This window comes from Osmia bicornis, chromosome 8 (genome assembly GCF_907164935.1).
Source record: "Osmia bicornis bicornis chromosome 8, iOsmBic2.1, whole genome shotgun sequence".
In the NCBI taxonomy this organism is placed as follows: domain Eukaryota; kingdom Metazoa; phylum Arthropoda; class Insecta; order Hymenoptera; family Megachilidae; genus Osmia; species Osmia bicornis.
In genome coordinates this window covers 8,090,101-8,116,917 of record NC_060223.1, presented here as the reverse complement: position 1 = coordinate 8,116,917, position 26,817 = coordinate 8,090,101, and the positions used below count along the sequence as shown (strand labels likewise).

At 38.0% G+C, this 26,817-nt stretch overlaps 1 protein-coding gene across 1 annotated transcript; it reads left to right on the top strand.

The window, feature by feature from the left end:
* Nucleotides 1–820: 820 nt before the first annotated feature.
* On the top strand, nt 821–26,553 carry LOC114878097 (insulin gene enhancer protein ISL-1). The gene is given in 7 exon segments (XM_029191509.2): nt 821–1,964; nt 17,251–17,437; nt 19,198–19,502; nt 22,339–22,640; nt 22,766–22,777; nt 22,779–22,988; nt 23,088–26,553. Coding segments are annotated over 7 exon segments (1,392 nt in total). The 5' UTR covers nt 821–1,825; the 3' UTR covers nt 23,325–26,553.
* Nucleotides 26,554–26,817: the final 264 nt, after the last annotated feature.

Sequence of the window (26,817 nt, the reverse complement as noted above, 5' to 3'; positions counted from 1 at the left end):
AGAACGAAGAAGAAGGGAAGGAGGACAAGCTGAAAGAGCCCTCCTCCGAAACAAAGAACCGCCATGGAGAAAATCGAAGTCGAAAAGGAAACACCCGCGAACGTGGATTCGAACGTTCGAACGGATGGTGAGACAAAAGGATTCAAAGCAGCCCGGAACGCGGCGAATCAATAAAGCGGCAAGGAGATATTCCGAAGCATGCGACAAAAATAAAAGAAATCGCAGCAAACCTCCGTCGAACACCTCCGTCTACGAGCTCCTCCTCCAAAAGCGAACGATACGTGGATTCGAGAATGAAGAAGGAAAGAAGAGTAGCGGAGTCGACAACAGGTCGTCGTTGAGCAGGGATAGATTGACGGACAGGGTAGAATGCGATTGAAGGAACGGTGTCCGGGAGCCTGTTAGTGTCTTTCGGTGGTCGTTCGATGGAGTATCCGGTATGGAAAGCCACGAGTCCGGAGGACCAAGATCGGTGTATCGGCGCAAGATAGAGAGAGACCGAGAGTGTTGCAAGAGGCTCGATAAAGAGAAGAGAGGAGAGGGTAGAGGTATACGAATCGATTAGGTCTGTCGGCCATTTTGTTGGCGGCTCGAACCGGCCAAGTGTCCCACAGCTGCCCCCAGGAGGCGTGGAAGCGACAGAGTCGACTCCATCGGGAGAACGAATGGTTCGACGTCTGCGTGGAAACGAGGCACGAATTCTCGCGAGCGGATAGGACGCGGTCTCGAGCTGCTCGGTGGAGGAGCGACCTCGGTAGTGGGGTCGAAGAGGTCGACCTCAGCGGTGGGGGCATCGGGTGGTTAGGTTGGGTGCTATAGCAGACAAACCGGCAGTCAGTGCCTCCCAGGGCCCCGCGCCGTCAGTTTCGTTGGTGTGTTGTGTCGTGTTACGTGTTCTCTCTTTCTCTCTTTTTTCTCTCTTCCCTTCTCTCTTTCTCTCTTTCTCTCTCACTGTTCCTACGAACCTCTCCCTCCCGAGCCCTCCTTTCCAACCCCCCTTTCTCCCTGATTTTTCGTTACCGCTACGAACCGTTCGCCGCGAGTGACAAGGGAATAATCCTACACCCGCGAGCAACCTTTTTTTCCCAATGCTGATGGATGGTGCGTGGCGAGCAATCAATTTTTAACCCTACCATCCCTGTAGGATCGAGACGATCGCTGGATCGTTGGGCTTGGCCGATCGAATTCTCGATCGAGGAGGGGCGATTCCAGGGAATTCGCTTGGAAAGGATCGGTTAGTCGTCCGGGGGATACTCTATCCGGCTTGATTCGATGATTTTTCGAGGTCTGTGAAGGATCAAGGATCCAGATATTAGTTTAACGTGTGCGAAAATCCACTGATCCGTCGCTGGAGTGTAATTCCGCAACAACTATGGCTATGATGGAATTCTTCCGACGAACAGAGTGCACGGATAACTTCGAGTAAGGTGACATTTAGCTGATTAAAAAGATTTGTGGACTGAGTACAGAGAATCCTGTAAGTGGTGCAAGGTTTTGATGATGAAATTAAAGGAATTCGTCGAAAAGGACATTAGGTAATTGTGAACTATCGCGTGTTTCATCGATGAAAAGGGACAACGAGTGAATTCTTTGTCGAAGAAGTGAAATTTTCTGATGATTAATCGGTGAAGATTAATAGTGTTACCTCGGTTCGACTATCGAATTTCCTCGGGAAGGGAGAGTAACTGTGGAAGTGGTGAGGGGTTGAAACACTTTCGTGAAATTCTGTCGAAAATAAGTAAGTACGACCGGAGGTCGTACTTGGCAGGAAGGCCTCAAGATTGCTCGAAAGTCGTCGAAAGAGGTGCGCAGGGCTGGAAGAGCGATGGAAATCGGGGGTGCAGCGATGCAGAGGATGGCCGCTGCCGGAGGGCCCGGGCCCCTCAGCCTTCAGGGCCCTCCAAGGTCAGTGAAAATCTCACCCGTTAACATACAGGACGAACCCGGTGACCTCACTTCCCAAAGTACGTATTCCTACTTTCTAAATCGTTATCGTCTGGTATTTCTTGCTTATTTCAAAAAGTGACACTTTATAGTTTCATCAAAGTGACATTTTGTGCCTTTGACTGCAAAGGCTTCTAAAGTGTCATGGAATATAAATAATTTTTCAGTAATTTGTAGCAATAATAAGATTTTACGATATGAAAAAAGATAAAATTGATACTTTATTGATCGTGTTTAGTAGCGATGACATTTGCGTCAGGATAAAATAGAACTTTATTTATAATCAGAAGTTATAACAGCAATTGAATTTAATTGTGAAATATCGATGGAATATTTTATAGTATCTATATATCGTTTATAATATGTTATCGATGGACTCCGATTTTTATTCTTCTCTAAAAAGTAAGCTTTATCAGGTTCGATTGAAATTATATTATAAATCTAGCTAAACTACATATTCCAGCAATGAGATCATGTTCGAATTTAGGAGGAATTAACCTTGGTTTGAACAAAAAAAAGTGGTAGGAACATATGCATCGATAGTTTCAAGAATCTTCAATTTTTTATTGACAATAATGTTGCTATTAATTTTTATTACACAGATCAAAGCTATTCGTTTCATCGCCAACACAAAAGTGTTGGTCGATTCGCTGAAATTCGCGGCCGACGGGAATTTTTGCCAATTGCATTGCACCAGCTATCAATATTCTACCAATTATTTTTATTTCTTTGTTGTCCTTAATGATATTTCAATATCCCATGGCATTTTCATTGATCATTTATCAATTTTTAATGACTGTGCATCAGCTGGTCCTCTTTATCCCTCAAGTACCGAAGATTTTAATAAAAATATCAAAGATTCAGTTTCTGTATTTCAATGAAACAAAGCAATTGGGATGAAATTTTCTACAAATAACAGAACCAAAGAACCATACTATTGTAGAACATTACTATATTAGAGGAAAGGGTTAATGCCTCCTGCTCATAATTTCACCCCTTTGATATTTTTATATTATAACAAAGATATCTAGCAAGATAGTCAAATTCAGTGACATTTTTTTTTACTTTCACGTTCGTAAAAGATTGGAGCAAAGAACGCTTCCAAAAAAGCCACAGAAATTTGACCTGTCAGTGGTTGGACTTTAAATAGCAACGTCAGTGGTCGTCGTGAAAGCCACAAGTTCGACATCATTCCTTAGCTCAATCGAGAAATACGTGGACTACTAAATAAATAATGGTGCATTTTCAAGAATCACCTGGAGTTAACAAACTATACCCCCAAGCTCTTATCAAAATCGCGTGCCAACATACAGTATTTCGTTATATAAATAAGCTATGATATTATGTTAATTTAGCGAAGAGACAAGACCCCATAATTTATGCCATGTTTACAGGATTTCGCTATTAATTCGTCTGTGAAGAAAAAGTTAAAGTTGTACTGATAGAAACTAATGAGGCTGATAACAGTTGTCATAAGGCTTCACTGCAGGAACTACAAGTAGTAACTATGCAGTCCATAATTATCAAAATTCATTGAACAATTTTATTTAAAACATAGTAGATAAAACGTAGTAAATAGAGGTTGATTCGCAATTCGGACGTGTTTTCGCCGCGCGCAACAACCGCTAATTTTGATTACAATAGGCGTTCTATTGTCTGAATGCACCACTATTCGGGTATTCTACTATCTGAAGATTCTACTAGTCTCGACTGGAAAATTTTGTTAGTTTTGAATAAGGTTCTTCGTTTATTTTGCTAGCAGAAAAGTCAGGACCCTCTCAGAAAAATGATTTATTTTCATTTGTTCGAAACGATTTCTTCGGACGAATAAAAGTGATTAAAGCGTCGGCATGTACCGTGCATCCTCGCAATCAGATAAATCTGTTGTAACCATAGAATATTCAGTAGCGTGTGGCGATTCAACGATAACTTTCAATCGTTCAACGTTACACGCTGTTAAGGCAACTCGTTTAACACGTATTTCCCGCGTTTCGTAGACGATTATGAATTCTATACGTCGATCGTAATTACTCCAACGAAACACTACCATCCAGCCATTTATCTCATCTAATTATGATCATGGTACCGATGAGAATCCGTCTGCAATATATCTCTCCCATTTACACTTGCAACCCCATAGAAAGCTTCATTATAAACAGAACATATTCAGTTTCCTTTTTTATTATTCAGAATGTTGACAAATGCAGCTCTTTATTCTGTAAACAAAAAGAGATAAAAATTTATTAAACACGGTGAATTGTTTTAATCGGTGAACTTAAAACCAAGCGAGACGAAGAAGAAGAAAAGGAGATTTGAGCAGATCGTTTGATTTCGAAAAACTATTTAGAGCGGTCCCGAAGACCACAGTCTTAGTTCGAATTCCTCGAATTCACTTCATTTGTTTCTACTTAACTGCCGAATAGCCGACCGCCGAATCGGTCCACGGGTGCAATCAGAAATAAACTCAAGCGAATTCTGTCTGTCAGTACGACCGTTTCTAATAGCGACGATTTTCGAAACGCTGGAAAGCTGTGCACAGTTATTTCTACCAAAATTTATGTTCGCAATAACGATCGCATAATTCGTTGCTTGAATTTTAATCGAAAAAGTACAGTGAAAATATTTTCTCCCCAAAGTAAATCGTAAGATAAGTTTCGAAACAATGTTGAAGAATATAAATAAGATTGAATTACGTGGGTGTTGGAATAATTTAACCGTCGAAATATAAATTGTACAGCGTTCAATTAACGTTGCTCCCTTATCTTTTTCATGCCATACATTTTACTCGGTTGCTGAACGAAACCGGGAGAAAAACGTCAGAAAATTTACAAGATTTCACAAATTCCGTTCGGTGGCTGAGGAAAGAAAGTTTTTTTCCCTGCTGCCACCGAGTAAAATGCAACTTGCATCGGTTTTAATTAACGGCTCATACATTTGCATGATTAGACGTTAAAAGTTACGCGGTATCAGCATTCCGTGCATCGAAAGCGACTGCGACATTAATGGTGGGGATTCCTCTCGCTCCACCGTTCATCGACGCGTATAACTTCGCTTGACGTTGCCTTTAAAATATTTAAATATCTGCCTTCGCCCTTTCCTCTGACACGTAAAAAGAGAAAAATGGACATCATTGAAGAAACAAAAAAAAAAAAGAAAGAGTTGCATTTGTTGGAGAACCTCGGTATCTTCAGAACACATGGGCACTTTTAAAATAACGCCATTTGAAATATTATTTTAAATAATTTTATTATTTCATTTTTAAAGCACAATTACGTTATTTTGTTTAAAAACCTAGTATAATTGAATGTTTGAAGAATTTCATTTGTTATAATTAATAATTTTAAACGTAGGAATATTTCCTGGTAAATTGTTCTATTTTCTTGGAAAATTTCTCGATAATATCCACATACGTTTTCCGTCTATCTAATCAGAAAAATATACTAAAAGAAAAAGGAAAATACTTATTCGAGTATGTTGCTTTGCGTAATCACTATAATTAAAGTAATTTCCTATCGACCGCATATTTGCATGTAATATGTGCAGCAAAAATGTAAAAAACAGAAATTGGCCTTTGAAAAGGTAATACAGTTTTATAAACGAGCAAAACTTAAATAAACTTATTAGAATTTCGTTCGAGATAAATTTATTATGATGAACTATTCTTGCAGCAGGTTCGAGTGCACAATGCTGTTGTGATATAAAATTAAAATAGAACCACGTGGTTCTAATGTACAATGCAATAGTATTTAATATAGTTACTGTTGTAAAAATAAATTACGAATCAGATGATTATTTTCTTCGCGTCACTTTTGACTTCCAATTTTTTTGTAGAAAGGTTTTAATAAATAAAGATATTAATATTAGACGAAGACGAAAACTTTGTACTGCTTTAAGGGCGTTCATCGTTACTTTGAAATCATACTTATTAATGTGATTTTATAATTAAGATATATATATAATATATTCAAGGTATAATCGTGCAAGGCTATTTTTAAAGGCAGTATTATTTTTACAACAGTGAGAGATAATTATTATGACGTTGAATTCGTAAAAGCGATATTGATTTTAGATTCGTAGATGCAGAAGAGAATTTCCATACTTTAAATTATAAAATCAATTCTTAAATTTTTTATATTTATAAACTTTGACAATTTCCGTCTTTCCATTTCCGTGTATCATCGATGATTTACAAGATAACATATATTTTCTGATAAATATTTCCCAACACTTGCACAAATATTGAAATTAACACTGATTAATTTGATGGCGAAATTTTCCATAAAATGTTCTGTTTGGTACTTGACTGTCATTAACCCTTTTAAACTCTTAGGTTAAATCTATCCCCATATCAATTAGAATATTTTATCACGGTTATTATAAATGGAATAATAAAAATATAAAAAGTGCATAGGAATGAGGAATGTTGGATGATAATTTTCATAGACAAGCCGATGATTTACAAACGAAGGGGTGTGTGGGTCGAAGGGACACCGAGGACGTAGGTTTAGGTGGAAATCATCAGCCGATTAGAGTGCAGATGTTCTCATACGGAGATTATGAGCCGTTTCCACCCTCTGCAGTGCTCCTACGGGGTTCTTGGCCGAATGGGGCCAGTTCCGAGGGTGGAATCGGTATAACTCGATGGGGTGAGCTTGATTGAATTATCATGAGTGTTTGCGGAACGGCGGCCTGCAATTGAATTAAGCCTTGGCTCCTTTTTCTATCGGCGCACGTAGACATTTATCAGTGTCTTGCTAGCAGCCCTTGCTTTTACTCTTAATCGATGCTTTCGGCTTGTTTCGACCAACTATCGAGATTGTTGAAACGATAGTGCAAATCTGCAATAAATATGAAATTTAGAAAAATAATAAAAAAGCGTGAATGATAATAATTCTGAAAACGATCTATACTATTTTTCTTTTAATCTCGTAATCGATTTTTTTCTGGACACTGTTAGGTTTAAATTAAATTAAGCTGTCCATTGAAGCGACGAAACTTGTGAGAACAACGTGATAATTTGTCTTCATTTCGAAAGCTATTAGTATCCGTGAAAATCGAATTTTCCTCGCGCAAAGTTTCCCAGGAATGAACCCTTCCTTACTACGATTTCAACTATTCGAATAATTCAAATAATTTGAATATTTAGAATTTATTTTAAAAAATAATAATTTTCATATCGATTATATACGAAGTAGTTGACATGCAGTATTTTCTTCGATGATCTAAGAATAATCATTGAACGATCGGTTAGAAGAACTAATGATAAGATTTGATGCAAGAACGAAGTGACACCAACTTAAAGAGTACAATAAAATATCAAATTTTATCATGTTGCAAATACATATTCATTATTTCAATTATGATTCGAAAAAAATTCAATTTCTCGTCTTTCCAAACTAAGAATTAAATTTCTATAATATGTATCTATATTTCACAAACGTACAAAATTAGAGTGACAGAAGAGTAATGACTCAACGAATTCGAAAAGTAATTACTGATAATCATATATGTTTTTTAGAAATCAAATTTCTCTTATCATTTGTAAATTATTATCAGTACATTATGATGTTTTGCAAATATCAATAATACGAGTGTTGAAAGTTTAATAAGCCAAACACGTGCCAATGAAACTTGACTTTCCCAAAAGCATTTGATACGTGAGAAAAAAAGAAGAAAAATAGAATATAATCGTGACGTTGGATCAGCATTGATGACGCGAAACATACTTGTCATTTTATCAGACAGTTAGTCAATTCGTTGGTCCTGATAACAGCGATGTTATCGAAACGTCTGATACTGAGAACAGTTTTTCCTTCGAAGCGGTCTGGCTTTGATCTGTTGAAAGCAGCACCGATTTCTTTTCGGTATTAGTAATAAGCGAAGGATGTCTTCGATCGCTGATAACCATGTGTACCGAGTGATTAGGCATTACAAATCAGGGAATGTCGTTTTTTTCCATATCTCGATCGTGTGGACACGGCACCTATTTCATCGTATTATTCCGGTTCTTATTTCATCTACACTCCCGTCAAAATGTCTGCTCTGCGAATTCTGATTTTAGAATTAGCAATTTCTTCTTATAACAAAGTTGCAGATTTTCTGATTCGTTAACCCTTGATCAGCGTCTATTCAGGGTCTATTAATCTAAAGTTAAATGTATAATTCTTGAACGAAAATCCGGTTATGATACAGAGTGTAGTTGTGAATGGGGTGGAAGAAGGCAAATTGGGCCCATAGTGTAGGATAGAGGCGAGCAAGAACAACGGAATGAAACGGAAGGACAGTGGTCCGTGCTCGTTAAAGCGAACTAATGATGGGACCATATCGATTCAGTGTCGTAAACCCGAAACCTGGCGCCGGCGTTAGGGCCCGGAAAGCTCGGTTTACAATGGTCGCAAAAGAAGGTCCGTGGGCTGACGGGAGTCTCGTGGGGCCTTCTGGACATCGTTCTCCCAAAAGCGGCCAAATGGCTCGTCGATGACCATAAGCTGTAAAACCGTGTCGGAATAGTGGTCGATGTGCCAAGGTCTGCTTCTTGTCACTGACGCTAATTCCTGAAGAGAATTAGGAAGCCCATACTCGACGATATTACTGTGTAATGACACCGGGAACACGATGCGACAACGATTCGAGCGTGAACGTCATTTTGTATCGTCAATAATTTATTCAACAACACGGTGCCACGTCTGGGAAATTTCGATAAATTCACCCTCGTCGACGATTATTTCCCACTGCAAATTTCCTTTCGAAGCCTCTGAAAGTATTTTTCTGCAATTCGATGTGAATTTTGTTAATTTATTCAATAACTCGATGTGACATTTTGCAAATTTTCGTCGAACATTGAAATATATTTCTCATGCCGTTGATGATTATTATTCCAGTGAAAATCGGGAATTATTCTCTGGCGAATTGAGCATTTTTTGTCCAGAGAATCGAGGCTCTAAAATTCTGATTTTTTAAATCAAAATATTTCTCAATTAAAATAATTAAAAAGCCAATAATAAAAAGCAAATTACTTTATTTAATAGTCCTTTAAGTAACTGACCGATGAAAGTTAAAGGAAGATTTATGTTTATATTCAACTACTTTCTTATTTGCATTTCGTTATCAAGATCATAAGTTGAAGGATGATTTAGGGAACAATAATATTTATATTATTGCAAAAGTATTTTAACCTTTCAGATCGTAAAATTACAACCATTTTAACCTGTTGATTTAACTATGACAATCCTATGTCCCATAACTATGAGGTACTAAAAATACACTTAACAAAGATTTACAACCTGTACTTTATTTAGTAATCAAACGGAAGAGAGTTTTAAAAATAGTATATGGAAAAGTGTTTTATTGGTTTCCATTCAAATGACCTACAGTGTATTGCTTCTTGCAATTTACTCGTTTGTAAAAAATTGGCGAATAAAAAAGAAATTCTTGGAATTTCAATTTACACAGCCAGTTACGTTAACTGTGTTCGTTTCGGAATTTCATGAATATTTGTCGAAATTTTATTAGCAGTGCAATAATTAGCATAACGAATAAAGCAAACTTTGTAAAATCGGCAGCGATTCACAAATTTTTCCATATTTTTGGAAAAATGCAACCGTAAAGCCGCTGTGTAAATTTACGTCAGTCAATGAGCAATGTTTTACTTTGCACACGAAAAAATACTACAACTGAATAAATTTTCTGAAATAAAATCAGTTTATCGCGTAATGCTTTCACAAAACTTTTGCACAGAATCGTGGTAAGAGAATTTTATAATTTTTTAGTAAACCAACGAACTGATTGTGCAATTTTTATTTTTAAAGAATGGAAATTTTATTCTAAACAAATTTCAATCGAACGGGTACAACTTGTAGCTGTTTTTCAGTCTATACACTTAGGCGGTGACCGTATGAAATCAACGATCGAGCAACTGGCGATCTCTTGTCCTTCTGGTTAACAAGTCAGGTGCACGATTATGCACTCTTCAAGCCCGAACATAGAACGAAGTCGAAAAGGATAAGGTGTAGCCAGAACACGAAAACGATTAGGATCGATTCGTGTGAAAAGAAATTGCGTTGGTCCACCCACGTCGAGCTTATAAATATTGAAAAGATAATGTGTATCGATAGGTATTTCTCTTTCGTTCGATCAGTCCGGCACTCATTAAAAAAAGAATTTTCAATTTCTTAATAGGGGGATAATTGGTTCTTCTGATCCTTTCCTCCTAATTGTGCTACTGCTCTAGGAAACGTATATTTTCAAAATCTCCTTACTTTTGGAAGAATTAAATAATCTTGACGAAGGTTTCCATCAATGGTTGAAATTAATTAACGAACACCATTTTTATCCAAAAAACAAGCGCCGGTCTTTTATCTTCGTTCACTACATACGTTAAAAAACCACATATTTTAATAATTTGCACGGAAAACTTGAAGGCACGCACTAACAGAGAAGCTGAAACTGTCGTGGAAGCCGAGGGTGCTGTTCGTCCCGGGGTCCGGGTGAACATTATCCGCGCGGTTTCTCGAACAAATCGAAGTACAGCCCCTCGGCGAGATAACTCGGAATAATTTCGCTGGTTCGCGCGTCAAAGTATAAATACGACGGATCGTGCGAGCTTTTTCGCGAGCGTCCAGAACGAAGACGAGCCGAATTTCGAGGAACCGGGTCGCAGTCACACGAATTAGAACCTGCTCTCGGGCGACACCGGGGCGCCGGGTGGACGCAAAGGAATGCCAGCCGGACTGATAAAAGCCACGGACAACACCTACATAAATTTCGGCCCCGGGGATATCTAAGGACGACCTTTCGTTCATTTAAGTATACATCCTAAATTTAGTGCTAGCCACGGTGCTGTATCGGCCTCCATTGGATACGAGAGGCGCCTGCTTTGCGTGCAGCAGCTCCGTCGCGACGCCGACGTTTCGGTAACGTTATCGCTATTCACTCTCTTTCTTTCTATCCCTTCGTCTTGCTATATTACCTCCAAGCGAATCGTTAGGAACGAGCTGAATACACGCGATCAGAATTCTGGTGTTGCTTTTTAAGTAATTGTGGCAAGTCTTAATTACGTGGTTAATGACGGTGGGGTAGGTAAATTGGGACTGAAAATAAATAAGATATAATCAAGATCAATTAAATAATATCATTGTTATGAACAAAATGGCTTTAAGATAAAAAATTTTAATTATCTGGAATCTATTTGAAAATAAAAATTACACCTTGGTTAATGAATAGAAGAAAAGTCTGTAAGCAAATCAGTAACATAAAAATGAGTCTTGATGTAATTTACAGAATGTATAATAAAGTAGCTCAAGATGCAACGCAAAACGTATCTTAATGACAATGAAAAATTCATGAATCGCGTATTGAAACATGCATACGCATAAGTCGAAAAAAAGGAGCAAACCGGTCAGTATTATCATTTCATTTCATTCCAATTAGTTATCATTATTGGTACATCATCGCTACACCTGCTTTGTTACGTTTCAAATTACTTATTATCATTAGTCTCTATATAAAATTTCTGTTATACGCCAATGTAGATACTTCATTCATCCAAAAAAATGTCAAATTTGTTTTTACCTACATTATACAGGAATCGTTAATTATTAATTTGAATTTTAGAAATATAAAAATTCTTTTAATTATTCAAGCATATCTAATTTGCGGTGGCGGTCATCGGTGTCCTAAGGGCATTCAAAATGAGAAAAATCCCCGACTCGCTTGAATTCGGAAGGAGCAATACGCGGCTTATAAATGATATTCGACGAACGCATTTTACATCCGCACAAGCATATACGGTATCCACGAGCGAAGGCTGAAGGTATCCTTAAGGCTGGACTCGCGACTTGTAAGGTGCATTCCCGATCCTGCTACGAAACCGGCCGAGCCGCACAAAAAAAGGGAAATAATTAGCGGAGGTGTTAATGAAATACCAAACAAACGCCGTGGGACACCGGGTCGGCGCCTCTGAACTGCCAACCAGACATCCTCGACACAGTCCACGGCGCCGTTTTCTTTTCCTCGTCCTTCTGTAACACTGCAACCGCTACTCTCCTAACGTATCTCCTTGTTCCTGTTTCCCCTGCCACCCTCCCGCCCTCCTTCCTCCGCGTTTCCGATTTACCTCGCTATGTTTCATCGGACACTCTTTTAACCATTCACGAATTTTTGTCCACTTTCTCGAGGAAGAATGCATCTGGTCCTCTCGAAAATCCACGTCGTTCCTTTCGAACCAAACAGTTAGATTTAGCATTCCTTTCTTTTGGCTACGTCTTTTCCAATTATAATCAGAACAGATATAGTTATCTTACGCTGTAATTTTATTTTATTTCCTCTCAGACCTTATTTTTCTAAATATGATTGTTTTCTTTTCAACTCGTATAAAACGATGGATATCCCTTGACAGTAGATGGGAGCCGCAGAAAATATGCTGAATTTAGAACAGGTAGATAAGACGAAGGAGAGGAGTGGAAAAATAAAAAGGAACGTAAATAGAGTAAGAGGACCGAACAAAAGTGAAACGAGAAAAAAATAGTGGGATAGAGGGAAAAAGGATGAAAGAGGTATCTTGGGGTAGCGTGTTACTAAAAGAGCGAAGGAAAAAAAAAGGTACGGTTAAGGGTGTTTGATCAGCAGGTCAGAATATCGAGTATCATAATTTACATATCTTCGTTAAGGGTGTCGGAAGGCTCGCAAATTAATCGAGGAACGAAACTTGTCATTTCTTTTGAAGTATCATATACGAATGAAAAAGAAACTTGAACTCGCGAAAAATAAATTTTATATTTTCTACATAACGTAGAACTGTTATCAACAGATTAATTGATTTTTAATTAAACATTAATCGATGGCGATTGATACACATTGTACGCGTATCACGGCGTCTCTCGATTGCTCTTGAATCGCTGTAATATTTAAATGGCAAATTGAATATTTTATAACCGAAGCCGCGTGGATCGCATGCATTATTCATGCTTTCCAGAAATCGTACACCGTCGGTGCAACGCGATGTCAATTAAGCATTCATTATTACCGCATATATTATAAAGTCGACTTCGAAATGTCAATTTTTTCCATTTTTCTAAACGCGGATCGATGTTGCCTCGCACCAGGATCGGTATACTCTTTATTTACTCTCTTAACGAGTTGCTCGATAAGTCTTTGAAAACACGCCAAGTGTTTCCGTCTTACGCCGTATAAGATTCCTCAAACATCGCAAAGGTCGTTCGGTTTTCAATTTAAATCCTTGTGATCGGTAGCTATCAGTTCTGCTTCAGTCTTCGGACAAATTAGACTTCCAGGCTTAATTTTGACAATATATTAATATTGAAATTCAAGGCTAGAGTTAAATTCAATTTGGTACACCTGTCAACCGTACGGCTACAAAAAGCAACGATGTATCCAAGCAAATATCTAACGGATTGTGAATTCATCATAAATCGGATCATAAATCCGAGTGTGTTCCATATTTATAAGAGACAGAGAGGAAGCGAAAGGTGCATCGATGCACAGCCAACTCTCGAAGATACGACGCGGTTGTCGTCTCTGGAAGCTAATGGGACGCCGCCGACACTCTCCTCTCCTTCGAATCTCTTTGATCCTGGCCGAACTTGCCCTTGCCTTTACCTCCGCCACTCCTGTCCTCCTTACCCCTCCTTGTCCCTGCTTCTGACCTTATCCACAGCCTCCTCGGGATTCTTCATGGTGGTCGCGAGGACTCACTGCGTGTATAAGGTGTTGTAGAGAGGACATCCGGTAGAAATGATCGATTTTTGCATCGCCTGGAAGCTCGGTCGTTTGTCAAATTCTACTTTGTATCTCGTGTCATTATCATGGGCCACGAATTGCGGAGATAATTATTTTTCCTTTTACATTCTTTATTATTGTAATTTTCTTTTCTTCTTAATTTTAAAAGAAGTAACTTGGATATCTCTGCAAGAAATTGGTTATAATTTAGAAATAGTAGTATTTTTTTTTTAATTTCACTTTTACAATGACCACAAATTTAATGTATTTAAATAATGAAAGAGGAGGTTTATAAAAATTTCTAATTTATCCAGGGAATAGTGTATTATTCATTGGTACACCTAATATATGTCTGACTGGTCAGAAAAGGGTTAAATCTTATCCACACGTGGTCGAGGCGATTCAGGGTGGCCGTAAATCTCAACCCTTTTTCCACGCGCATTTACATCTGGCTGTACGCGCTGGAACAAAGCAAAAAGAATGAAAACTCATCTGTAAGCTTATCCGCGCTATCGTGTATACGGTGCGTGTATGTTCTTCTTATTTTCCAACCGGTCAGGAAACGTTCGAGGGACCGTGTTTTTACCGGTTTCGAGGTAAAACTTTCGTCAAGTCGGAAGCTAAGCCGGATGGTGTTTGTTCCATCGTAAAACTTACAGTGTCTCGATCACTTCGCCCTCCTACACTTTTCTTTTTTCCTTAATCATTTTCTTTTTATTAGGTAAAAATCGCTTTTAGAGAAAAATAGAATTTAAAGTTCAAAATTTCCATTTGGATTTGCAAGTTTTAATAATTTATTAACTTCTTCCTAACTCAGTTATTTTTCTATGATAGTCAAAGTGTTAATATAACATTAGACATCTGTTGCTTTCAATATAGCTCGACTTCTTCTTGAAATAAACTGATAGAAATTTCACACAGTCTTTTACGTCAATCTTCTTCAAGTACTAGTCTCTAAAAATGATCAATTCGGTTCAATGATGTCCAGACCAAATGTCTATATTAATTATAGAAGATACCGAAGGAAAGAAAAAAATTCTTCAAACTTTCTTTCATTTCTATTATTTTGTCCATCCTGTGGATTTTTACCAACACAAAAGGTATCGTTTATCAGGGTGTAAGGTTCTACTTACTATTTCAACCAGTTGTTACAAGAACGAGGTCGTATTGTGCAAGTACGATCGTTATCGTGTATACCCGTGCATGACGTATAGCACATTCTGTTTATACTTATCAGACGATAATGTAAATTGCAATGTACGCTTAACTTTGGATGTAGTACAAAAGTTAACGAAGACCAGCCAATTGATAGAGAGATATCGTAATTGTCGATGCCTTGTTTCATGAACGTGTGGAATATTATAGGTTTGCTATTTGTAAAATGAAAATTTCTCGATATGTATATTGATTTTTGTGAAATAGAAAACTTCTTTAGCATTTGCTAAATATACCTTATTTTCATTGATAAAAATAACAAGTTTTGTAGTCGTGTGTTATAGATAAGGTTTAATTATGCAAGTATATAATATGAGTTTGCAAGTATGAAATATTAAACAAAATTCCTTCTGAGATACATTTAATTTTCACATTAATAATTTAATGATAGTGAAGTGTAAATAACGTCTGATAGAAGAATATGAAAAATGAATGCTTCTGGAGAATTTATCTCACTGGTAGAAATAACAAGGAACAGGTGGTATAAACTTTATTTTCTATGCAGTCATTATAAATTCACTCAAAATAATAGAAATCTCTAAAATTAGAGATATTTGAAATTTCTGTTTTTAACACAAATATTTTCGAGACAATTCATAAATACTATTAGATCAATGAATTATGTTTTACGATAGGTTCTATGAATCAAAGTTGCATGCGTTTCAACTGCAAGCAAGACTGTAACTGCACATATAATTTCTCATATGCATTTGCTGTCTCTTTACAGAAACCATTATGCAATATTCATTGCTGCACATTTCATTCGTGGCATTTATTCTGTTGGATACTAACATACTTTATTGTGGCAAAATAAATTAAAGAGCAACTTATTGTCACCTGAATGTGTATGCACTTTGACAAGTGCAGTACAATATTTCTTACTGGACTATAATTATAATTTATGTAACCGGCCAATCACCTGGCTCCGTTAACTTCAAAGGCATAAAATACATTTTGTTTTTATAATTTTGATTTACCACGGCTTAAGATACCGATAATAAATTTTCATTACACAATTTAGGTGCATCCCTATTACTTTAAGTGATAAAACTTTAAATAGACTACTTTGAATTCGAGTTACAAATCTCGAAATCCGCCATATGAACCAACAAAAAAGCCACTAACTTCACAAGCAAAAGATGAGAATATTCCGAGTAAAAGGGGAAGGAAGAACGAAATAAATAAACTGAAATAAAAATGCAACAGAGTGGATATGCGGAGGAACAATATTACGACAGGCGTCAAATTTAAGGGCGAGTAAAATGGGCTGACGGGGATGATGCACCGAAATTTATCGAACATCTCTCGCCGATTCGCCGATAAGACGTCGGAGAGGCACGGGAGTGTTGAGTGTGCAAAGGAGAAATGCATTTCGCCGAAGGAGGCAAAGAACCTGCGCCGACTCGATGGTTTCAAGCACGGCAAACCTGGGCGGAGTTTCGAGCTACCGAGCTGAAAGTGCACCGCCCAACTTCGTCCCCTGTTCGTCCTTCTGTGTTCACCATTCCCCTCTTTCTCATCTTCCCACCCTTGTCAGAATTTCTTCTTTTCACGGTTTCGCGTCTGCAGCGCGCAAACGCGCCCCGACCGACGACTAATTTCAGAACGATCCACAACAGTGGGGCAACCACCGTAGCCACGTCTATACTCTTTCATTTTCTTTCTTTTTTTTCTTCAGATTTTCGACGATCAGTGAAATTTTCTAATGACGCGATGGAATTCATCATCGATATTGAACGATAGATATGAAATTGACTGCGTACGAGGGTTGTGCGACGGTTAAATCAGATCTCTTCAACAATAGGGTCCTCCAAACCCCTTCGTTCTTTTCCACCGCGTTAAAATACGCCTTATCAATAGGCACTCACTGAAGTCTCGACTTGTCCACTTTTTTGCACGCATCCCGCTCTCGAAACAAAAGATGATGACTGTAATTTTCGCGAGAAGTGTCCGTATTGACGGCACAAATGACGCGGTTTCGAGCTACGCGTTTTCAATGCTACGCCGATGGAAGAAAGATGAAAGGGAGAATCGTTTTATGCAGATATTTAGTTGAAAGAATGTTCCTTCGGCAACAGACATCCATTCGTGGAGACTTTTTTAAAAGAGTCAAAATTAATTGAGGTACTTATCGTCAAATGGATGCGAATGACATTTTTATTATTTATTATATTGTATTTGATGATTTTCAAGGATTTCAAGAACTGTCACTTGCAACCCTTTAATTCCAAGTACTTCCATTAACTTTTTGTGAAATATATTAAATTGGGAATGAAATTTGTGATCTTCGTACTTTTCTCAATTAACAATAATTTTGTAACATATGTAATTAACAGATATTTCTTTTATTTTCAGAGAGTACAAGCTCACACTGTGTGGGATGCGGTGGACGGATACATGACCAGTGGATTTTGCGGGTTGCACCGAATCTGGAATGGCATGCAGCTTGTTTGAAGTGCGCGGAGTGCCAACAATTTTTGGACGAGCACTGCACCTGTTTCGTTCGGGATGGGAAAACCTACTGCAAACGAGACTATGTTAGGTAAGAAATTGTCGGAAGAACAATTGCATGGTCATCGGTAGGTAGGCAGCAGAGCGGGCCCCCTCGCATTTGCAAACGACGGGATTGCAGAAAAGTAAAAAAGAAACGCGACAGTGAAGGGAGGAAGCGATGAAAGTAAGAACTGACAGAGGGTATCTTCAGTGTATTTTTATCTGGAGATACAGAAGCCATCGTATGCGCTCGAGGAAACGCAACTGCAACAAAAAAGTGCAGTTCACACGTGGTTGCATCGAACGTAAAATTAATATCTGTCGACATCGAGGAAGCTGTTTAACTTGCGTAAAGGGTGAAAACAAACGATTGATTTATTACACGTTTAATACGCTATTATAAAAATATTATACGATTTTTATTTTGTGCATTATTCAATCCATAGAATATAACAAATTAGGAAAAAACGATAGAAAGCAACCCTAACAGATAGAAACAAATAAGTCAGAACAAGATTTGAAAATCTCACAGGGCTGAAACAAGCCTCGATGTTCAACGTAATCTAAAACGAGTGGGGTCTTCAAGAAAAAAGACGAAAGTTTTTCAAACTCGTAGCAGATTGATCAGCACGAACCCCAGACAACCTGCGCCAAATATTTTTCTCTTTCGAGGACAGGCGGTTTATTTGCATTGATCCATCGAACGTCGAAACGCCTCCGAAACGACGAAGAAGAAGAAGAAGACTGGCATATCCGGTCGACACGGATTTGCCAGGCCAGAGAGACACCGATGACAACTGTTTGTTGTCTCTGTCGCCTCGTTCGAAAAGTCGAAACAACGAGGGTAAAACGTTTCCTTCTGGGTGATCCTCGTTCCTCGAGTAAATTCGGTCAGAGAGGAAAGAAACGTAAAAAGTAACAACAGATCTTACCGTCGCGCAATAAAAGTTTTCGGAGTCAGTTATAATTAATTTTGTTATGGCAATAGAATCTTTTTTTAAGTTGGACCAACGTCCTTTATTAACCAGTATCCTGGATAATTGCAGTTGTAGCATGTCCTACCACACATGAACATTTCCATCGTATCAGTCATCATGTTCATATGAGAATAACAATAGCCATTCTACACCAACGCGGTTGTCAATTATTAGCCATAAAGTATGATTTATTACCTTCGATTCAACTCCACCAAGTGTTATTCCTCTTTTTCTTAACAATAAATCATTAAATAAATTACGCTGTACTATGCTTCGAAAAGACAACATCGTCCTGTATCTAGTTTAGTTAATTATCGAGAGTTCCCCGATATAATTACCGGAGCAATTGATAATTAACTGGTTACCGTCCAAGCTAATTATGCATCGTACAGAACTTTTATTTAATAAAATTCGACAATTTAGGAGGTACCGCTAATGAATGCAATTTACCTCGTTCGGAGAAATCAGGTAGCCAGTCGAGTACAGCTAGCTTAAAAACCGATAATTAACTACTCGATACCGGTGTGCAAGCTAAATTTCATGGTAACGTGTAGACGAGAGTTGACGCGGATAGAGGCAATAAATAAATTTACGAACGAATTTACGGGAGAAAGATGGTAATTTCAATTACGATATTTAGCGGAATTAGTAGGGTTTTAGAATTTTCAGGTAAACCCACACCCCTGCCATTTTCAGATAATTAAATTTATTTAAAATATAAAGATCTCTAGTTTCCGTGGCAATAAAAATCACGAGATATATTGTCACGCGGAAGCATACGATTTGATATTGAAACTTACAATTTTCACTTACGAAGTGAAATTTGTTGCAGGCTGTTCGGAACGAAGTGCGACAAGTGCAGCGAATGTTTCAGCAAGGACGATTACGTGATGCGAGCGAAAAGCAAGATTTATCATATAAAGTGCTTCCGATGTTCGGCATGCATGAGACAACTAGTACCTGGCGATGAATTTGCCTTGAGACAAGACGGTCTTTTCTGCAGACACGACCACGATGTCCTCGAGGGTGGGAAGCTTTGTTCAGGACCCGGTGGTGTACCTGGAAGCGAGAATAACAACAACGCATCCCTTATGAATAATAATCATCATCTGCACCCGAATGATGGCTCGATATCCGGTAAGAAGAAAGTATTTCCCTTACAAAATTCTTAATTCTGTAAAAATCAAGGAAAAATTGGGACCCACTAGAGTAATTAGGAGGGTCAGAAGGTTCGCTCCTTCTATGCCAAAATTTAATTATACATAGTTACAAAATTTTTCAGTACATGGAAAAGGAATAGAATATTAGTTGTAACTTACTTGTGGATTACATTGTCCGGGCAGGAAGTATCGGAGCACAAAGGGCAAATTTGCGAAAGGGGTAGAAACTCAAAGGGCCCTTGTGACATCACGATGTTTTGTTAGGATCACGGGTCATAATTAGGTGTTGATAATTGAAGCCGTTAAGACCCGAAAGGCTTGACCACTTCCCTCCTACGCGGCAGGATTACACAGGATTAGTGTTCCTCCAGCTAGCCTTCCTAATATGTCCGTGCACACATATTGCCTGGCTTGACTGGATTAAATATCTAATAAGGCTCGTAATTTAATTACGCCGTGTAGTTTACGTCGTGTTACGTTACCGAGTTTGCAAACACTGTTTAGTGAACACTGCGAGACGTCGTGGAAAATTAATAAGGAAGGGTTGTCAAAATCATATCATCAAAAATATTTTATTCATAATTGCTGGAAATTTGGAAAAATTAAAAAAATGCCCAAGATTTATCCTCAGGGCAGACTGAAAGTGTAGGGTATCCCTTGGCACAGAGGGTCGTCAGAGGTCCTGATGATTTATTATTTCTACACAGAAGACGTATACTATTACTAATTCATTATTTACATATGCCAACGATAAATTACATTTAGACGGTCGTTCTAACAGCATGACACGACACTGGTTAATCGGTGATAATTGAAAATTGTATAGCAACGCGGTACAGGGGTTAGTTGGAACGTCCTCTTCTAATTCTCGCGTAAACAATTACGTAGAGACGCGCGCGTATTTTCCATGGTGCTTGTCACTCGAGTATTTCTCTTTTTATTTCTTTTTATTTTTGTATGGAAATCGTTGCGCCTAAACGTTTTTTCCGATGCAAGGAAGCACGGGCCACCGAACGACCACGACGACCAGTGGTTTGACAACTCTTTAGAGAGGAGCCGAGGTGTCAAATGTAACACCTCTCTGCCAACTACCGTGGTACATAACTACGCACGATCTCTTTCACTTCTTCTTTTTATTTATGAAGGTTTATTCAATTCCGTCCCTACGTTCGGGAGTCGTTTCCTTTCTATCCAGTTTAATGGGAGGACCTGTTACGACCCTGCAAGAGAAAATGAGAATTCGGTTTCCGAGACAAATTGTACATCTGTTAAGTTTGATCAAAGCCAAAAATTAATGAGAATATTTAATCGACCAAGGAGGTTCTAGTAGGAGGTTATCATCAATTCAAATCTAAGATACACAAAATTCTATTTTTAAAGTCGTAGCCTTAAAAGTCGCTAAAAAATACATTAAAGTTTCACCGATCCCCTCCGTACATGGGGGAAAAAAATTTTTGCTCATGGGCACATTTAAAGAACAAACTCTTACATCAAACAAGTAGCCCCACGAATACCGCTATTATCAATAAACGTCGTAATAATAATCGGTTTCACGTTCGACACGAGAGGTTTCCTCTTCTCTCTTCCACGAATTCTTTCGATCCACCTCTCTTCCTCTGTCGCTCTCTCGCGGTTCTTCCTTTGTGGCCACTTATTTGGTTAGGACGCAAAAATAGGCGCAGGATTTCGTTTACTCGGTCGCCTTTTCGTCTTACCGTCCGCAAACATTCGATTTCGTGCGGCTACCAAATCCTTTCGAAGGACACCGCCAAGGAAACTGGATCCTTATCGCGGCACGAGTTACTTATTACTCGTTAATTGGGAGTTAATGAAATTCGACGCTCGTCCCTCGTCCACCCGTTTACATATGGGTTTCGCTGTTTGGTCGGCTGAAAAAGTGTCCGAAAGGTTCCTGCTGGACTCCTTTTTTTTTTTTTTTTTATTCCCGCTACCTTCCACCGCTGATCGATGCGACTAACAAGGGGGGTTGAACCTAACTAAAAATTTGGACGTTGCTCTTTCTTTCTTCTTCCTTTTTCGACATAAATATCAGGCAATTTTTAGTTGGTCGTTCGATGATAATGAATCCGATAAACCGTGTAGTACAGTAGAATCTCCTGTATCCGAACACCCATTATCCAAATACCCTAATATCCGAACAGACTGTCACCTTGTAGCGTATCCCTTTTCTTCTTTCCTTTTTCGTACAATTATCAAAATGAATTCTGGTAACAATTAGAGGTGGAATTTAAGTAGCTACAGTGAAAGGTTGGTTGTTTCAAATAATTGAAGCCCTAGTTTTTGAAATGAAGTGAAAAATGTAAAAGTTCTGAAAGAACTTTTATTCTTTCTTCTCGGAGCCAATAGCGATCCGTAAATCGGTCAAAGTTTGCTCATCGACAATATTGTCCGTGGCCTCTCGAATACGCAGATGTTCTCCATCCGCCATATTGAATCACTATCCGGATCTCCCATTAGCTGGGAAAGAAGGTTTCACAGGACCGGTTAGGAAGACAGTCGCAGCCTCTGCATTCTCCTGATTTACCTCTTCCTTGGGAAGTGGACTCTTTTTCTTTTAATTACTCACCTTCTAATTGCTCAAAGGTCTTTAAGTCTAATCTGTAAAATATTTATGATCATCTCCACGTGCAATCTCTAAAAATTGATATAACATTGAATATACAATAGATGAAACTGTGTTGCAGAAAAAGAGATGGCAAAGAAGGAAAGAAGAGAGTAAGAAGAAAAGTTGCTTGAAAAATAAAGGAATCGAAAGATTAACGTCAATAACCATGACGTCGGTTTGTTCGCAGATTCCGGCTCCGAAAGTGGATCGCACAAAGCGGGCGTGGGTGGCACCCGAGGATCGGGCGGCCATAAAAGCGGCGGTGGTTCAGATGGAAAACCGACTAGAGTTCGTACTGTTCTGAACGAGAAACAACTTCACACTTTGAGAACTTGTTACGCCGCAAATCCACGGCCAGACGCGTTGATGAAGGAGCAATTGGTCGAAATGACGGGCCTAAGCCCGCGCGTCATTAGGGTATGGTTCCAAAATAAACGGTGCAAGGATAAGAAGAAGACAATCGCCATGAAACAGCAGATGCAAGAAAAGGTGAGTACATAAATAAAAAATAAATAAGGAGAATTTTATTTATTGCGATAGTATTAAATCTGTGACTGTAAAATTTTTGAATAAGAAAATAAGGTAATTACCGTTCAACAATTTAACGAATCCAGGTATATTTTGTAACAGGATGGCCGTAAATTAGGCTTCGGTGGAATGCACGGAATTCCTATGGTAGCCAGTAGTCCCGTGCGACACGAGAGCTCCATAGGAATGACGCCACTCGAAGTGCAAGCTTATCAACCACCATGGAAAGCCCTATCTGACTTTGCCCTTCACACTGATCTGGACAGGTTAGATCCCAACACGCCCTCTTTCCATCATTTAGTATCGCAGGTAATTTATTGATTAAAAATATCTTCGTTTATTTTAGATTGTAGATACATGTTCGAGGAGATTGGTTATTTGGTAAAAATCCGAAATATTTGATTTCAGATGCATGGTTACGACCTTCATAGCGGGCCACCACAATTACCACCGCCAGGGATGCTCGGTGGACCGATGAATGACGGTGGAGGTGGCGGGGGTGGTGGTCCATTGCCACCTCCTGGTCCACATCATCCTAACAGTGGTGGTCCAGATATGGGCCAACATCCGGACAGCACCGATAGCTATGTAACTTACCTTGAAAGTGACAGTGATTCCCTTCATCACGATACAGGAAGTCCATAGTGCTGTGCGGTGTGGCCAGAACGAAAGTGTCCGCTTTCTTCGTGGTCTTCTTTCAACAAGTGCTTGAAAAGAATAGTAATTTGAGAGAACAACTAGGGGTGAAAAATGAACAGTTTGTAAACTTACTGGAATTTTTCGTGAAATAACTTAACCTTCTTTGCGCCTGATGAATCGACTGTCCTTTTTTAATGAAGATAAGGTTTGTTTCTTAGGGATTGAACCATGATGATAATGAATTTTTTGTGCCATAAAATTGATTAATAATTTTCATTAAATTTTAAAGCATCTCTAGCAGAAGGATTCTGATACATGATTGTATCACAGAGAGGAGTGAAATCATTAATTACCTGAAGATACGTGTTGGAATAAATTTTTATACTCAGAATCCGTAATTTTTGTTTATAATAGGAAAACTGACATATCATCAAATAAATTCTGCTAAAGAATGAACATTAACTTTTTTCAGTTTTTTATAGATTACAAAATTGCTGCGTGAAAGGGTTAAGGACACGATCTAGTTCTCAATACAACAAAAAACCAATCGCAATGGAAAGAAAGATCAAATTTGCGGAAACATGAGCTTAAATAGCGAACGATTGAATGCTTAAATCGACAAGATCTGTAAAAGAAGAAATGTGTGACTGAAAAACCTCATTTTTCGTTTTTTGATTCGAAACGAATAAAGTTGATAATTACCCAATGTATTATTTATCCAGATGGTGAAAATCATGATGCTCGATGTTTCGCAAATAAACATTTTAATCGTGAACGAGAGAAATTCGCTTATACATCACGAATGTATCCGTACACGAGAAATCTCAGGTAGAATGCGCATGGCGATGAGAAACATCGGCAATCGGGATTGTTCAAATAAAAAATTGAATATTTAACAAAATATTTTCAAAGAAAATACTTTCAATAATCAAACGATCGTAAACATGATTATTGTAGTTTGCAAAGTGAGCGAGAGAGAAAATGCATTGAAGACAATTAGTTTGATTATTTATGCAAAATAATTTGCTGACGTCGAAGAAACCCACTTTTGTGCGTAGAAATTGTGGATGACAATTGATCAAAAATGAAAGAACAGTTCGACCTGTTGAATGAAACTTAATTATTTAATTATTTAATAAATTGGTAAGACATTTAATTTGATTGTTATACAATTTTGATGGGTGAAGGGGTGCAATATTGTCTAGCTATCATTCAACGAGAGACCGTACTTCCTATATGACGAGCTTCCGGTCGTTCTGCGCATGTTAACTCTAGTTGGTTCAAACACGCTTCTTCTGCGCATGTTAACTCTAGTTGGTTCAAACACCCTTCTTCTGCGCATGCGCGTCGCGGTATTGCGCAGCACACGCCGCGAACTTATATTCAGTATATTTTTCGAACTTGGGGAGTGTGACTCGTTTGCTCTGTTTTCATATTTTTGTATAATTATAAAGTGTCGCAAAGTGTCACCAACTGCTACGACATTGGAAATAAGAGTAGAGGGCTTCACTGAATTACGCAAAACAGGTAGTATCTCTCGTTGAACGATTAATAAGTCTATTGACGTATCTGCAAAAATCTTTTTTCAACAACATGGCGCTGCCATAGGTCGGCTCACGTGCGTCTGTTTGTCATAGTACATGTCAAACACGTTTATTTGTTTTACAACAGATATTGTAACATTACTGTTCCATTATTGCAACATTACTGTAACAGAAACAGGAAGTATTAAAACTTTCCTAGACAATTATATGAATATACACCATAAATATGGCTTCCTCCTTTGGAGATGAATTAAAAAATAACATTTAGTATCCAAATTGCTCATAACTTGAAATTTGCAACTTGACAAATTGCAGATACGTCAATTAGCCTTAATAGGGCAAAATAAACGTAGCAAAATTTTCTCACCTCCCTCTCTGAGGAAGGAACGAGTGTAAATTTAAGTTTCCAATATTTTATTGCGAACATAGGATTGCATTAACCATGCAAAACGTGTATACGTATCGAACGTTTCGGAATAAAGGAACTTGAGATTGTTTCGAACTCTGCTCTGCGCGGTGAGGGAGGTTGTATGCTTTCGATGGATTTTATTTGTTGATTAGTTTCGATTTAGTCCGTTCGAATGACCAAAGAATGTTTTTATCGGCAAAAACAGAGAGAAAGAGAGAATGACGACGCAGTATCGTCGATGGGGTTGAACGAGTTTTCTTGTTCAAATAGAAAATGGAAGTCGAGCTGGATTCATGACAAAATAAAATATTTATTTCGAGTAAATATTATGTAAATAAAAGAAACACGAGAGATGTTTAAAATAAAGTAAAGGTGAAATTGACTAACATTGTTCTTTTCTCTATTTTTCTTGTGTCACTAATATTTTATTAAACATTCTATTTTTATTTAGAACATTTATAAATATAAAGTCATTCCTATTTTTTCGAACATATGCTTCCATTTCGATTTCCTTTTCCGAACGATAAATCAAATAATATTCTTCTGCAATTAAATAAAATTGCATTTCTGATAATAAATCACCATTGCAACATTTAATTAGTAGAAATTCAAAATTTTTGCAAGAATTGACAATCAAATTTCTCCATGGTATTGTTTCGTTTCTTGAAACCAATTTGCCACAATAAAACACTAATATTATTAATAATGAAGGGTAATTTAAAACAAGATCCAACTCTGTCTCGATTGACTGCGTCACATTGACTAACAAAAGAACTCGACACTGTAAATAATATGATTGTGTCCATTGTAAATTTGGATCACGGTGTATTGTCAGGCGCAATTAATTCATAATATCGATACACTTACGTATAAAGGATTTAAAAGGCAAAAAAAAATGTCGCCAAGTACATAATATCGACGATAGCACATTACCCCGATGTACGTTGTATTTGTAAACGCAGGTATGTACATTCGATAAATACCAAAGTGTACGGAGCTTCATGTGAATACGGGAAACGCACTGAATTGTAAATAATATCTTCTCCCCCCCCTACCCTACCTTCATTGTCGCTAATTAGTGGTTCGTTTTAGTAGTGATTCGTTTAGGTGTTTGTCTAGGATCGTTCTACCATCACTCCTCTTGTAATGTATGTACATGTTTCGAAAAAAAAAGGGGAACCACCGTAGACCTAACGTTTTTCGTAATCCAATTCGGATCGTCTTCGGATTTGTATGATATTTCTATACCGGCGCACACGTAATAAACTGTCCAATTAAACCATTGGTCTGTTGATTGATTTTCAACCAGGATCCTTTCCTTGACGATTTATTATCCACACTGGGCCAAGTCTTGGCTCTAAAATGACTCCGGAAATGGAGTCATTCCAAAGATTTTAAGATCAGTCTCGTCTTTTTTGATGGAATTTTATACTTTTTTAAAAGTCATTAGATGAATTGATACTTGGGTCGAAATTTAATTAATTCAAAAGGTAATTTAGGAACAATTTGGAACTTTTTTTTAATTTTGCACTTTTCTTGACGCCAA